At 32.9% G+C, this 13,501-nt stretch overlaps 1 protein-coding gene across 2 annotated transcripts in view; it reads right to left on the reverse strand.

Moving 5' to 3' along the window:
• LOC145664283 (salivary alpha-glucosidase-like) overlaps positions 1-13,501 on the reverse strand; it is a 138,497-nt gene that overhangs the window by 11,339 nt on the left and 113,657 nt on the right. For both annotated transcript variants that reach the window (XM_081730820.1, XM_081730818.1), the window contains 2 exons: positions 9,895-10,133; positions 4,436-4,634 (listed from right to left, as the gene is read on the reverse strand). In XM_081730820.1, coding sequence (XP_081586946.1) covers positions 4,436-4,634; positions 9,895-10,133 — 438 coding nt within the window. The remainder of the gene's footprint in view (positions 1-4,435; positions 4,635-9,894; positions 10,134-13,501) is intronic.

Raw genomic sequence — 13,501 nt, forward strand, 5'->3', positions numbered from 1 at the left:
AATTTTCTCTTTTGTACATTTTATATTACTTAAGTTAATCATTATCCCCTTAAATTATTTATTACCTTTTAAAATCAATAGTTACATTTTTTGGACAAAGGTTAATTTGATTTTTTTTTCAATTAAAACTCTTCAATATTATATTTCATTTAATTTCATTTCGGCATCCGTAAATGACGTGTTCATAGGCCCAAACTTAGGTTCAAATGGCCTGTTCCCTATTACTGTCCAAAAGAAAGTTGATTTATTGACAATAAGAAGTAGCGTTCATTGAAGAAAGTGCACGAACTTGGAAACATATACTAATTGTTTGATTTTCCCTAACAATGATACATATAGTTCTAACAGCGACGCAATACTACTTGTAAACAAGGAAACACAGCAATATTGACTTTCAATTAATCTTCAGGGATTACATTAAGAAAATTAGAATCTGATTTCTTTTTATATCCCCAATTCATAACATGAGCGTGCAAGAATCTTAGCTTAGTCCCGGGTGGTAAATATTCTAGTTGTGGTCATATATACATTAGTAACTATAACGGTACAGTTACCGTGACAGATTGTTGTTAATAAATTACTAGCGGTATGCTCATATACAGGGTGGCGCACGAAATGATCCACCATTTTTTTTTCTTTTTTTTTATCGTTTCAGAGGAACAAGAAATCGCAATGTACACTTTTACAGCAGTAGCAGTGCAGGTTGGAGAAACAGTTGAAGAAGAAATTGACACATAACTCACCCTGCCGCCGATAGAGGGTTAGTTTTCAAGATGGCTGACAAGAGTAGACTGACCACAGAGCAGCGCTCAACAATCGTGCTTTTGTTCCATGAATCAAAAAGTGTTATTGTTGCTCAAAGAATCAAAAAGTGTTGTTTCGAGAGAGGTTTAATACCCGATGGGCTCCCTCCAACAAAACCATTTACAGACTGTATGAAAACTTTTAGAAGGAAGGAACAATATTGGAGCCGAAGCGTCCTTGATAGAAGCCTGTGTATTCGCCTCAGAATATTGAAGCTGTTAGAGTTGCAATGCAGAGGAGTCCCAGGAAGTCGACAAAAAAGGCAGCAGTACAACTTAGCATATCAAGACGTTCGGTTCAACGAATTCTGAAGAGTGACCTCCATTTTTATCCATACAAGATGACCGTTGTGCAATGACTCACAAATGATCACAAACAGCAGAGATTAGTGTTCGCGCAATGGACAGAGGGTAAGCAACGAATCCTTAACGTTTGGTTTTCTGACGAGGCGCAGTTCCATTTAGACGGAGTGATCAACAAACAAAATGTGCGTTTTTGGGCCAATGAAAATCCACGGTTCATTCATGAAAAACAACACCACGCTCCCAGGATTACAGTGTGGGTTGCAATTGCCAGCCATGGACTGATTGGGCCATTCTTCTTCGAAAAAACAGTAGACAGTGAGCGGTACTTGACTATGCTTCGGAATAACTTTGTCCTGCAGTTGCTTGCTACTGCTTTGTCCATCAATACGCAGTGGTTCATGCAAGATGGAGCCAAATCGCACACCGCGAACGTTGTCTTGGATTTCTTACACGAATTTTTTCACATGCGCGTTATTTCTGATCGGTTTCCAGACCGGTTTCATGCTGGACAATCTTGGCCACCTCATAGTCCTGATCTTAACCCACGTGATTACTTTCTGTGGGGGTATTTGAAGGAAAAGATTTTTCCGAAACATCCCAACAATTTGGTAGAGTTCAGACGACTTCTTGTTCAGGCTTGCAGTGAAATTGATGAAAACCTGTGTCGTCGAGTAGTGAATAACCTCAGTGTTCGATTAAATACAATTCAGATCAACAATGGCGGCCACATTGAACATGTTTTGAATTAGAACATTTCTCCACAGTACACTCTTTCTTGTGACGTACATTTCTTTCTGTTCTGATTGTGAATAAAGTTTTTATTTAAAAAGAAAATGGTGGATCATTTCGTACGCCACCCTGTACATGCTCATATACGTAAACCATATTCACGAAGAAATTAAATGTCTACTAAAAGCAGGGAATTCGTATTATTATTCAGTTCAAAATCTCTTGTCGTCGCGAATTCTGTCGATGAATTTGAAGCTTAAAACATATAAAACGATAATCATGCCTGTCCTGTGTGGTTGCGATACATAGTCGCTTAAATCTGAGGGAAGAACGTAAACTGAAAGCATTTGAGAACAAGATCCTGAGACGAATATTCGGACCCAAGAGGAAAGGGAATGGGGAATGGTGTAAACTTCATAACGAGAAACTACATAATTTATACGGTTTACCAGACGTTTTTAGGGTCACCAAATCTACGAGGCTCAGGTGGGCAGGTCATGTAGCTAGGATGCAACAAAGTAGGGACTCTTTCAGTCTTAACTGGAAGACCAATCGGAAGGGGCAGGAGTTTTTCGCAAGTTGCGAAATCGCGAAAGTTTTCCGACAAAACCTAGAGTTGGTTTTTCAACGAACAACGTCAGACTGAGTAAGGAAATGGGTATTTTGAAGTCGCGACAAAATGCGATAACTGACATTTTGATCGAAATATACCGCAAAACGCGACAAATTACAATTTTTTTAAAACGTCAATTTCACTTGCTAAAATACAGAAATAAAAAGTACTTCTAAGCAACGTTTTCCTTTTGCAACTGGCAACGCTGATAACTACTAACTTTCGTTTCAAGTTCATAGCTGGTAGTTGTGGAATATGAAACATTCAGTGTCGTGTTAAAACAGCAGAAATCCTCATTTCGGTGTTTTTGTGGAATTTAAGTGTACTTACGTACGCTATAAGACTTTATAGTTTTTAACATGGTGAATAAAAAGGGGACTTTACAAGATCACGCAAGTGAATTTGCCAGCAAAGGTGTGTACGTAAGTGATATCCAAACGTTAATGTGTAAATTTTGCAATTCACGCATTGAATGGAAAAAGAAAGATACTGTACAAAACATAGAAAGTCGGCAGAACATAAACGTAACAGAGACGGGGTTGAATATGGACCAAGGAGTGCGAAGCGACAAATTACATTGGAAGGTTTTGATAATGCGCAGAAGAAGGCAAAAGTTAATAATAATAATAAAAAAAGATTGAGTTCATAAACGAGACCACCGAGGTATTGCTGAAGTGCAATATACTCATAGAAAAAGTTGACCACCCTGCATTTCGTTCGTGGTTGATGAAGTACATGCCTGGTAAAAGACACATGAAAGAAGTAATTTGTTAATAGTAACTACATAAAGAATAAATAACTTCATTGTCCCAAGTAGTATTATTGTTTATTTCTTATATTGGGCCTATATTAGAGTTTGTATATTAGAGGTTGTAAAATAATTTACTTAGCGAGAAAATGAGAAATTTTATATCTCAAAATGCGACAAAATTCGAAATTTTTAATTTCAAATGCGAAATGGACGACCTAGAGGCAGATGGGAGGACAATATTAAAATGTATCCCGCAGAAATAAGGCAACAAACTAGAAACCGGATCCAGTTGCCAAAGAATAGAAGTCAGTGGAGAGATTTTGTGAACCTGGCATTGAACCTTCGGGTTCCATGAACCATAGCGTTATATCTATCTATCTATCTATTATAATTTTTCAGCTGGCATAATTTTTGGCATCTCAATTTGCAACCGTTATTCCTTCCCGACTCATACCGACCCTATTTGATCACTGTTCACACACATAAACTTATTGATCCGTTTAGGTCTTTCCCTCACCATATTTAAAGATAATAGATTGATGATAGAATGAAGAAGGTTCATCAATAAGATACACAGTCTATTAAGTATTTCCACTACAAGAAATACTAATTAAAGGAAGTACTTGTAGGAAGTAGAAATAAGTAATTGGATAATAAGACCATATGGCACACTTTAAAAAAGAGGACCTTTTTAGAATTCGCAAAATATTTACATCATTCAACAAAATTCGTAATAGCATAGCGAGAAAATACAATTTATACAAATATAATAAACTTTCACAGTATCAATTACGGAAATATCAGTGCAATGTGTCAAGGTAACATCTATTGTATAATTTTCATTTGAAACTTTATATATTAATTTTTTCACCTTTCATTAAAAATGTGATATTTCAACAATAAAAAATAAAAAATAAACTAAACTTTTGTGTTGTGAATTATTATTCTAAAATTTTAATTCTTAAACAACCAAAATCTTTTTTAAAAAAAGAATCATGAAGTTACTACCGTTGTAAACCCCCAAGAAAGAGAACATTTCTACAGTTTCTTAAAAATTTTCCCGAACCATTTTTAAGGCCGAAGAAAAGGACGTATTCGGCTGAAACTAAACGTCAGAGGTAACCCTAATTATATTAGATTTTTACAACAATATACTGATCAATGTTTTGAGAAAAGTAAACATGCGATTATCACGTTCTGAGTACCAGTACTTTAATATACATAATTACTTACCACCCAATTAGGCCAAGCTCCATTAGGAATGCTATCTGTCCAAAGTTTTATAACATTGTACACTTTTTCGGCAGTTATTTGTTCCCCTATTTTTGAAATTAATTCAAAATTGACTGGTAGCTGAGCAATTGGATGTGTTTCATTCACATAATACATTATGAGCTTCTTCATCAACAGATCTCCTTCAATCATCATTGCTCTATACAAAATAAAAAAAAATCATTGTGAAAATAAGTTAACTAAAAGGTCAGAAGTCTTGAATAATAAATACTTTGTGCTTACAATAATAGGATTGCAATGGATTCTTATTCTGTGTAACTTGGCAATCAATAAAATCAGCAAGATAGATCAAGTGAATAAGTTTTTTTTTTTTTTTTTTTTATCTTTTATCTTTTTGGTTTGTCTCCTGCTTTTATTTTGTAGTGTAATGTTCCCCCATACATTTATACACTTACCCAAATAAAATATCTTAAATTAATATATTTGTGAGACAATACAGGCTGATAAAGTTATATTCACATTGATTTCTCGTAGCTGACGCCGCTGATAGTGCCAGCAAAGGACAATAGCTTCTTCCTTGCAAATCGTGTTTTAGAGTGGTTTAAAGAATACTGTATTAAGAAAGATACCTACTATTAATAACTAGCTGGAGTACTCAAATAATACTGGAAAACATAGTCTATATGTTATAAAATTTAGTGTAGTAGGAAGTAAATTCGGGGAAATATTTTAAAATTAGTGGAATATTAGAGAAAGAAGAGACTATGAAATATAAATAATTTGTCTTAAATATGTTGTGAAAAATAATAAAGTATATTCAGTATGAAAATAATTGAATTGCACGTATTTGAACAAAATATATTAATAAAAGTTGTATTTTCGCGAATAACATAAAAGGGAAAATTGAAAAATTCTATTGGTCTGTACTTCTACGTGCCACAAAGATGAATATTGATGATAATTTAGAAAATGCAGAATAATACAAGAAATTATAAATAATGAAATGATCCCAACCTTATAGCCTAATTAAACAGAATTCGATTGTAATTAACCGTGCGACTTCGAAGGTACATTTAGGGACTTACTATTTTTTTAAAAAATTATGTTACAATTATTAAGGATTGTTAAATATTAATACGTTTTAATGTATAAATTTTTGAACTTACAAAGAAATTGCGTTTTGAATATTTTTTTTTAAAAAAACTAAATTTTGTTATTTTTTCTAAAACATTTTTAATTTCTGTATTAATTACTTTATAGTTTGCCTCTCATGTAAATAATTAAGCACTATAACTAGTAAGATGACTTATGTGAACCACGTAATCTCGTCTTCGCAAAAACCTCAAAATATCACCTGTAAATCCTATCTTCTAAAAAACAAATCCAACCAAACCGCTCTTACCGCATTAGTCGACCATTTTTACTAATCTTTTTCAACTATAGACTCCTCAACTAACAATAAAAATAATGACAAAAGGTGGATAGATTTAACTATTTACGATAGTCGTAACATATATTGTAAAACCTTAAGTATTTTGCTTAAAATTCACTAAAATAAATGAACTTATTTTTCACTTGCATATAACATTTCATAATTACATTCTGAAAGTAAAAGAGTGAAGCTCTTATAGAAAATTATGCTCATATAAATACTAATATGACATAATGGCAATCACGAGTGAGTAATAGGAATTTTAGTTGATAGTTAAAATAATGAGTAAAGTATGGTTTCTAGTAAATAATTAAGTTGTATATACGTAAACTAAAGTAATTAATTTTACTTAATAATCTTACAGAAGCTGAACATTGTACAATTTTGAAAAATGTGATAAATAGTCAACATTTATATTGCTTTTTAATTACATCTTAGACAAAAGCAAAGATTTTGTTGAAAGTTATTTCTATGGATTTATCTATCTGTGTAACTTTTTTAGTCCCGGTTCCGAACAAACATACTAAAATAACAAACATTCGATTTATAAATAATAAAAAAAGGTTGGATAGAAAATAGTAAGAACGCTATTCTTACGTCAGAAGGCTATGTCTCAGCACTACAAGATTTCCAGACTGATAAGAGAATATGAGGCGATGAAGTGTGGAGAGTGGAAACTATTGTGTGTTATTAAGTTAAAAGCAGCAGTGACATAAAGTAGAGAAAGAAAGCGGAAGCGCCAAACAATACGTTTCGGAAAGACGAACGACGTGCATGGATCAAGATTAAGCTGGCACGTGGGCTCAGTGCACAACAATGGTTTTCAAGAACTTCCTGATGACCTTTACACCAAATAAAGGAATCATTTCGCAGGAAGCATCACGACACAAGAAACGCCATCATTCGTGTCACTTGGCTGTCCCTGCAGTATATCGACAAAGATTGACACGCTGACGGTACACGACGCTTTTCACACGTGTGGCAGAAGGTGATCAAGATGAGAAGCAATTACACTGAAGAAATATAACAGGTGTTCTTATGTGCATAAAGACAGCTACGAATTATAACAAGGAACGAACAAGCGAGGGAATAAAAAAAAGCTAAAACAAACGAGAAACTACTTGTACATAGTATACACATAGTAAACCTACAGGTCATCAAATATGATACATATAGCAAGATTCAGACATCTAGGATGGAAAGGAACACGTTGCTCACATGAATTTATTTAATATAAATTATGAAATCTGTCTAAAATGAACAGCCATAGCCCCATGTATCCAAATATTTATATTAGTTTTCTCAAAATGAATGTTTTGTTTACGCTTCACACTACGATACTATAGCTCTAATATTTAATATCGTTGGATGTTTTGATCAATTACCATCAATCATAATATTTTCATGGAAACACAGCATAATTGCAAGATTAGATGAATTGTAAGATTTTGTTTATATCTTATCTCGTAAGTCGTATAAATATTCTAACATTCCCTGTATATTCTAGTGGTAAGGTTACGTAGTTATCAAAATGATGATTTCATGAGGTGACCTGGAGGAAATTCCCTTCCGAGTGCGATTATTTTAACTTTTAGAATTTGCGAACTAGTCAAGAAGTTGTTTCAACTATCATTTTGAGTATAATAAACATTTCCAATGCTGTGGAGTTTCTCCAATTTTCATATTGTCATTTTTATATTGACAGTCATTTATTTATACTAATTGAGTGATTGTCAGTTAAAAAGTTAGTAAAAGTTTGGAAAACTGAAGGTTGCTTAAGATTTATAATAATATAATATAAATATTTTGCAATATAAATTATATCTATTACGTAGTACTATATCGTAAGTTTGTTATTAATTATTCCAGATCTGTATATTTAAATTTGTATGAGTCACAACTGCAAGTTGTTTCCTAACTTATTATTTTCCTTTATAAACAGTATGGGTTACCAGTAGTTTCGACTGTGGCCTCTAATTTGAAAGACCAGCGCGTGTTATTTAGATTTTGTTATAGCTTATAATAAGTGTACCGCATAGACAATTCATTTTTCAAGAAGTTAAAACTCTATCAGTATTAAAAATAAACTGTAGATTTTAAAATATTAATAATTTTTCAGACATTTTTTTCAGCCTTACCGGGTCAGATAATGGGTATAAAATAAGTGTAAAATTTCTGTAGAATACTTATTTTTAGTTCATTTCCTTTCAGCCCCGTGTATTGATAGTCTTTTCGCGGAGGAAATCTGAAATTGTCGCTGTAGTAACATGTATTTATATGTTGTTTTTTTATCACATGAGAATAAATTTAAATTCTACAATCTTTAAAAAGTTTGTTACATCTAGAAATAATAATCTATTAACTCTTCGTATAGCACAAATTCTATGCATTTTTTACTGCTTACGAATACATATTAAAGAAAAAGAACTTCCTTATTTAGATTAATGCGTTATAAACATGAGCAAGGCAGTCTTCCTCAGCGCCGAAATTTAGATATATGGGTATATTCATAAAAATACCGAACTTTATAAATAGCGGACCAGTGGCTGCAGATGGCATGCTGTGGCTACTGTGTGCACATAGCGTATATCTTGGCAAAGGCTCGCCTTTTACTGAGTTCCGATCTATGAGTTAGTTGTCGAGTAACTAATGATTGAGTGATGTCGTGCATAAGCTGTTGGTCGGATTAGTGAAAAAGCATAATGAAGAAGTTGGAGGAACGTCTGTGTGAAATTTTGCGTAAAAACTAGGGAAAACTTTCATGGAAACATTTCAAATGCTTATACAAGCAAGAAGGATGACTGCGTGAGCCGAACGCAGTGCTATGATGGATTTTTTAAAAGTGTTTTATGGAGGGCAAAAGTTCGGTTTCCGAAGGTTCAAGAACTGGATGACCTTCCATATCAACAGATGATCAACATGCTGAGATTGTGCGCACTATAATTGTAAAAAATGTCTTTTAACTGAGAGTTGCTGAAGACGTTGGTATAAATATAGAACTTTGCTATCAAGTCCTGAGTGAAAAACTTGCAAATTATCTGGCAAAATATGGCACTTCCGTTATACCCCACGCACTCTATTCCCCAGTATTGGTCCCGGAAGCCTTTTCCCTGTTTTCTAAATTGAAAAGCACTTTGAAAGGACGTCGCACTCAGTTCACAGAGGGGATTCAGGAAAATGCGATGACAGCACTACATGCCGTCAAAAAAAGTAACTTGCAGCAGGCGGTCCAAAATTGGAAGAAACAATAGCAACAGTGTATTAACAATAGAGGAAAATACTTTCAAGGAGATAGTGGTTGAAAGTTTGTAGTAAAGCAAGAACAGCAAAAGTTCGTTTTTTTTTTTTTTTGTTTGTTTGTTTGTTTTTTTTTTTTTTTTTTTTACACTCCTTGTACAACCAAGTCATACTGCGTTTTAATAAATATCATAATCGTTTTGTAATCATATTTTTCAGAGTTATAAGAAATTAATTAAAATACTCCTATTGAATGACACATTTTGAAAGAAAATATTACACTCTAAATAATAGTAGAAATGAAATATTCAATACATTTCCATAAAAATGATTTTTTTTTTTTAAATATAAAAATACTTTCAATGAAGTTCTCGATACCAGTAAATCAATTACTTGCTATCCAGTACCTCCCATCCTTGCTTATTGGTTGAAATGGAGTTTAGCGTTCCTTTCAGTACCCAGCATATATAAGGTGTTGGCCTACAGTTTAACGTAAGATCCAAACTCTTGAGCTCCCATCGGGAATAGAACCCGAGCATCCCATCCCGAAAGTGCGTACGCTAACCATATATCCACAAGGGAATTCTATTCAGTTAGTGATTCCAATTACTATTACATCATAATTCACCAAACGTGATCGCAGAATATTGCTTTTGTGTTCAGAGCACAATATTCCATGGTGTTAAGAACTTTGTCTTTCTCACACCACATTTTGAGACCTCTATGTTACAGAGTATTTTATTTTAAACCTTATTCCATTTATTGATTAACTTTCATTAAATTGAATTACCTTGAGCCATTATCTTCCGTTGAATATTCATCCACAACCTTCTTAAGTTCCGCAAGAGCATCTAACGTTGTGAATTCATCAGTTGTTACAAGGTCTGTGGGGTAATTTCTTTTACGAATTGTTGAGTTAGATTTATTTAGAATTATTTCTTTATATCGCTTTTCAGGACCAACTAGACTTGAAACTGAATGCATATAGAAACCGTTCACTCCCATATCCAACCAATATCGTAAAATACTCTGAAATAATAAAAAAAGAAAAACAGTTAAAATTAAATTATAAAATCTGAGGCAAATTAATATTCTTTGAGTAAAATATTTAACTCTCTTTGTCGGTTTTTTTAAAGGAATAATACTAAAATTATAACTAAAATATAGCTCGTTAACAATATCTATAATGTTAAAACTTTGACTCCAACTTAATCATAAAAAGGCGTAATTGGAACCCAAAGGTTCTCTTAAATAAAATCATCTTTCTTTTGTAACTTATACATCTATCAAAAACATTCTTAGTTGAGTCCTTCATTTATTACTAGCAGAATGCTCGTTCTTCGCACAGGGAGAATACGTTTCATTTAAGTATGAATTCGAGACATAAATATGAATTCCACACTAATATCGGTCATTTCCCATTATTTTTACATGTCACCATCCTCCCTTAGGAGTACTAATAGGATTTGGATTTAAACGGCATCGGAAATGTCACTGTTCGTCTCAGCAACCTCAAAACTTTGGGTTCGATACTGATATCGGTCATTTTCGATCATATATATATATATCGTCCCAAAATGACATACTTGGGTAAAATAGCATAATGGCTGTTATCGAAAAGTGTTTGATTACAAAAAAGGCAATAAATGGTTTAAATGAGAGTTTGATCTAGCAACACTACTGAGTAAAAATGGCGCGTGTGTAGGTAAAACGCAGTAGATGTTATCAGCAAAAAAAGTGATTTTGGTAGGTAAAACTTTTATTTTCTTCTGTTTTTGATGTTGAATTATTTTATAACAAGAGGAAGTACAGACATTTAAACATATAAATTGTAAAGCACATTCAATTAAAGGTACCGTAAGACGGGGATTCTTTGCACCAGATTAAAGAAATTTTAAAGAAAATCGCATGTAACTTAGAAACGTAATGATTTATAATACTATATTTTAAACATATAATAACTAGATATATAAAGAAAACGTTAGTGCAAGTTCATTAGTAAACATTCAGTATGGCCATAGTCAGTGATGAAAATTTTCCGATTCATAAAAACATACTCCAATTATTCCTACATCGTTGTATAGCCGTGATGTGAGGTGGAAAATTTTCTTTTATACTTTTCCGGAAAATTTTCCGTTATTAACAAATATCAGTGATCAAGTAACAATTCCTCAGTATTCATAAATTGATTAAATTCATGTATAGAAATGTTAAAAAGTGAAAGATCGTTTAAAGAATCTGAAAATTTTCATGGCTCAGACAATTTTCAGTACTATGTAGGAACAAGTGAAACAATTTTTCATGAATCGAAGAATTGTCTGTCCTGTATAGCGATGAAAATTTTCCGGAAAATTTTCCGATTCATAAAAACATACTTCACGTATTCCTATATCGTTGTTTAGCCGTGATGTGAGGTGGAAAATTTTCTTCTATATTTTTCCGGAAAATTTTCCGTTCTTAACAAATATCAGTGATCAAGTAACGATTCCTCAGTATTCATAAAATTGATTGAAATCATGTATAGAAATGTTAAAAAGTGAAAGATCGTTTAAAGAATCTGAAAATTTTCATGGCTCACACAATTTTCAGAACTATGTAGGAACAAATGAAACAATGTTTCATAAATCGAAATATTTTGTGTCTTGTACGGAAAAAATGAAGAACGTTTTATGAGTCGGAAAATTTTCATTATGTTGAAGCAAAAAGTAAAACAACTTTTTGTGAATCGGAAAGTTTTATTGATCCGTAGAAACAAATGTAAGGAATTTTCATGAATCGGAAAATTTTCATCACGATGTAGAAACAAGTGAAAACGCTTTTCATAATCCGGACAGTTTTGAATATTATGTATAGTGATGTTAGGTGGAAAATTTTCCACTATATTTAACTGCACATTGAGATATACAATTCCTATAGAGGAAAATTAGACAGCAACAAATTATAATTTTCCAATTAGATTTTGGGAACCAGAAAATTTTCTAATATTTCAAGTTGGGAAGTAAAAGTTTACATAGTGTTTCTCTCTCTCTCTCTCTCTCTCTCTCTTTATTATATCTACTTATTTATAAATGTTGCAGAATGTAAATCTATAAAAGTAGTAAAGCTATGAGAAAACCGTCGTATGCGTATTGAACTGACGAAATCTAATGTTGTAAGATCAAAGGTGGATCCTGAGGGAAGAACGCTTTGAAGTTTTTGAAACATTCTTGAAATGAAGAATCGTTAGATTTTCACTTCTTGAAACTTTTTAAGATAATATTTGTTACCAATAAATTTTACGGCTTTAATATTATTTATTACCAATACCTTGCACTTTCAAACATGTTTTTCTGTTTGTTATTGTCGCAACTTAACGGATTTAGTAGCGTGGCCATAGATTTTCTGATGTAGGTTGTATTGACATTTTGACCAGTTGCCCGTTTTCACAGGGTTATCGTAGAGAGTTGAGATTTGTTCTATCTTCTTTTATTTAACAATATGCTACTTGACCCCCGGTTCCATTTGCAAATTTTGAGTCGGACCCCACCTGGGACCCTACGAGTGCCCCGGGGACACAAATGTTTCATTCAAAAGGAGATGTGCTTCCCACACTAATTTGATATGTATTCCTTACCTGACCGTTTCCGAAAAATCTGACCCGGAATCTGACTTTGTAATGTATAGTATGGAGCTCAATTTCTAACTTTTCACGCTTATATCTCCGCAAACGGTTGCGATCGAGGATGTATCCCTTTTCGTGTTGTTCTTTTGGGACAAGGTATCCAACAGCCATAGTCTCGACTCGAAGTCAGAGTTACACTTGGATAGGTTCCCTAGTTAGATCAGATATTGTGATCATACCAGAAGTAATTTACTTTAAAACGCAAAGATACTACTTTCATACTTAATAAGTTTGGAAAATTGTCTTAAACCATATAAAGAATTAGTAAGTTGTAGTAAAGTTGTGTGTAACTTTATGATTATTCTTGTTGTTATTTGAATATGTACTACAATCATAGTGATACACGCAATTGGCATGTATTTCTCAAAGTTACAAGTCTGGTACTTCCACGTTACAAGTAATAAGTATTAACTTTACAGGTAATTGTATATTTGGATTCTCGAAAATCTTACAAGAACTTGTACCTATTTCACAAGTTTTCAAACCATAGCTTTGAAGTAATTTCACGAAATTCCTATCTTTAAAAAATCGAAGTTAGATATTAGTTCGTTGCCGGTATCTAGCAACTTGCTCAGATATTTAAATATCGTAATTCTATCACTTTCTGACCTACGAATGTTTGCTGACCTATCAACAATGTAGCCTTTGAGGCAATTTTGTCGTACAATAACTGATATCTGGTAAACTCTCAAACTCTCAATAGTTCATTTTTTTTTACCATAATCATAAAGGCGAT

Source organism: Thermobia domestica, chromosome 11 (genome assembly GCF_964235325.1).
Source record: "Thermobia domestica chromosome 11, izTheDome1.hap1.1, whole genome shotgun sequence".
Lineage (NCBI taxonomy): Eukaryota > Metazoa > Arthropoda > Insecta > Zygentoma > Lepismatidae > Thermobia > Thermobia domestica.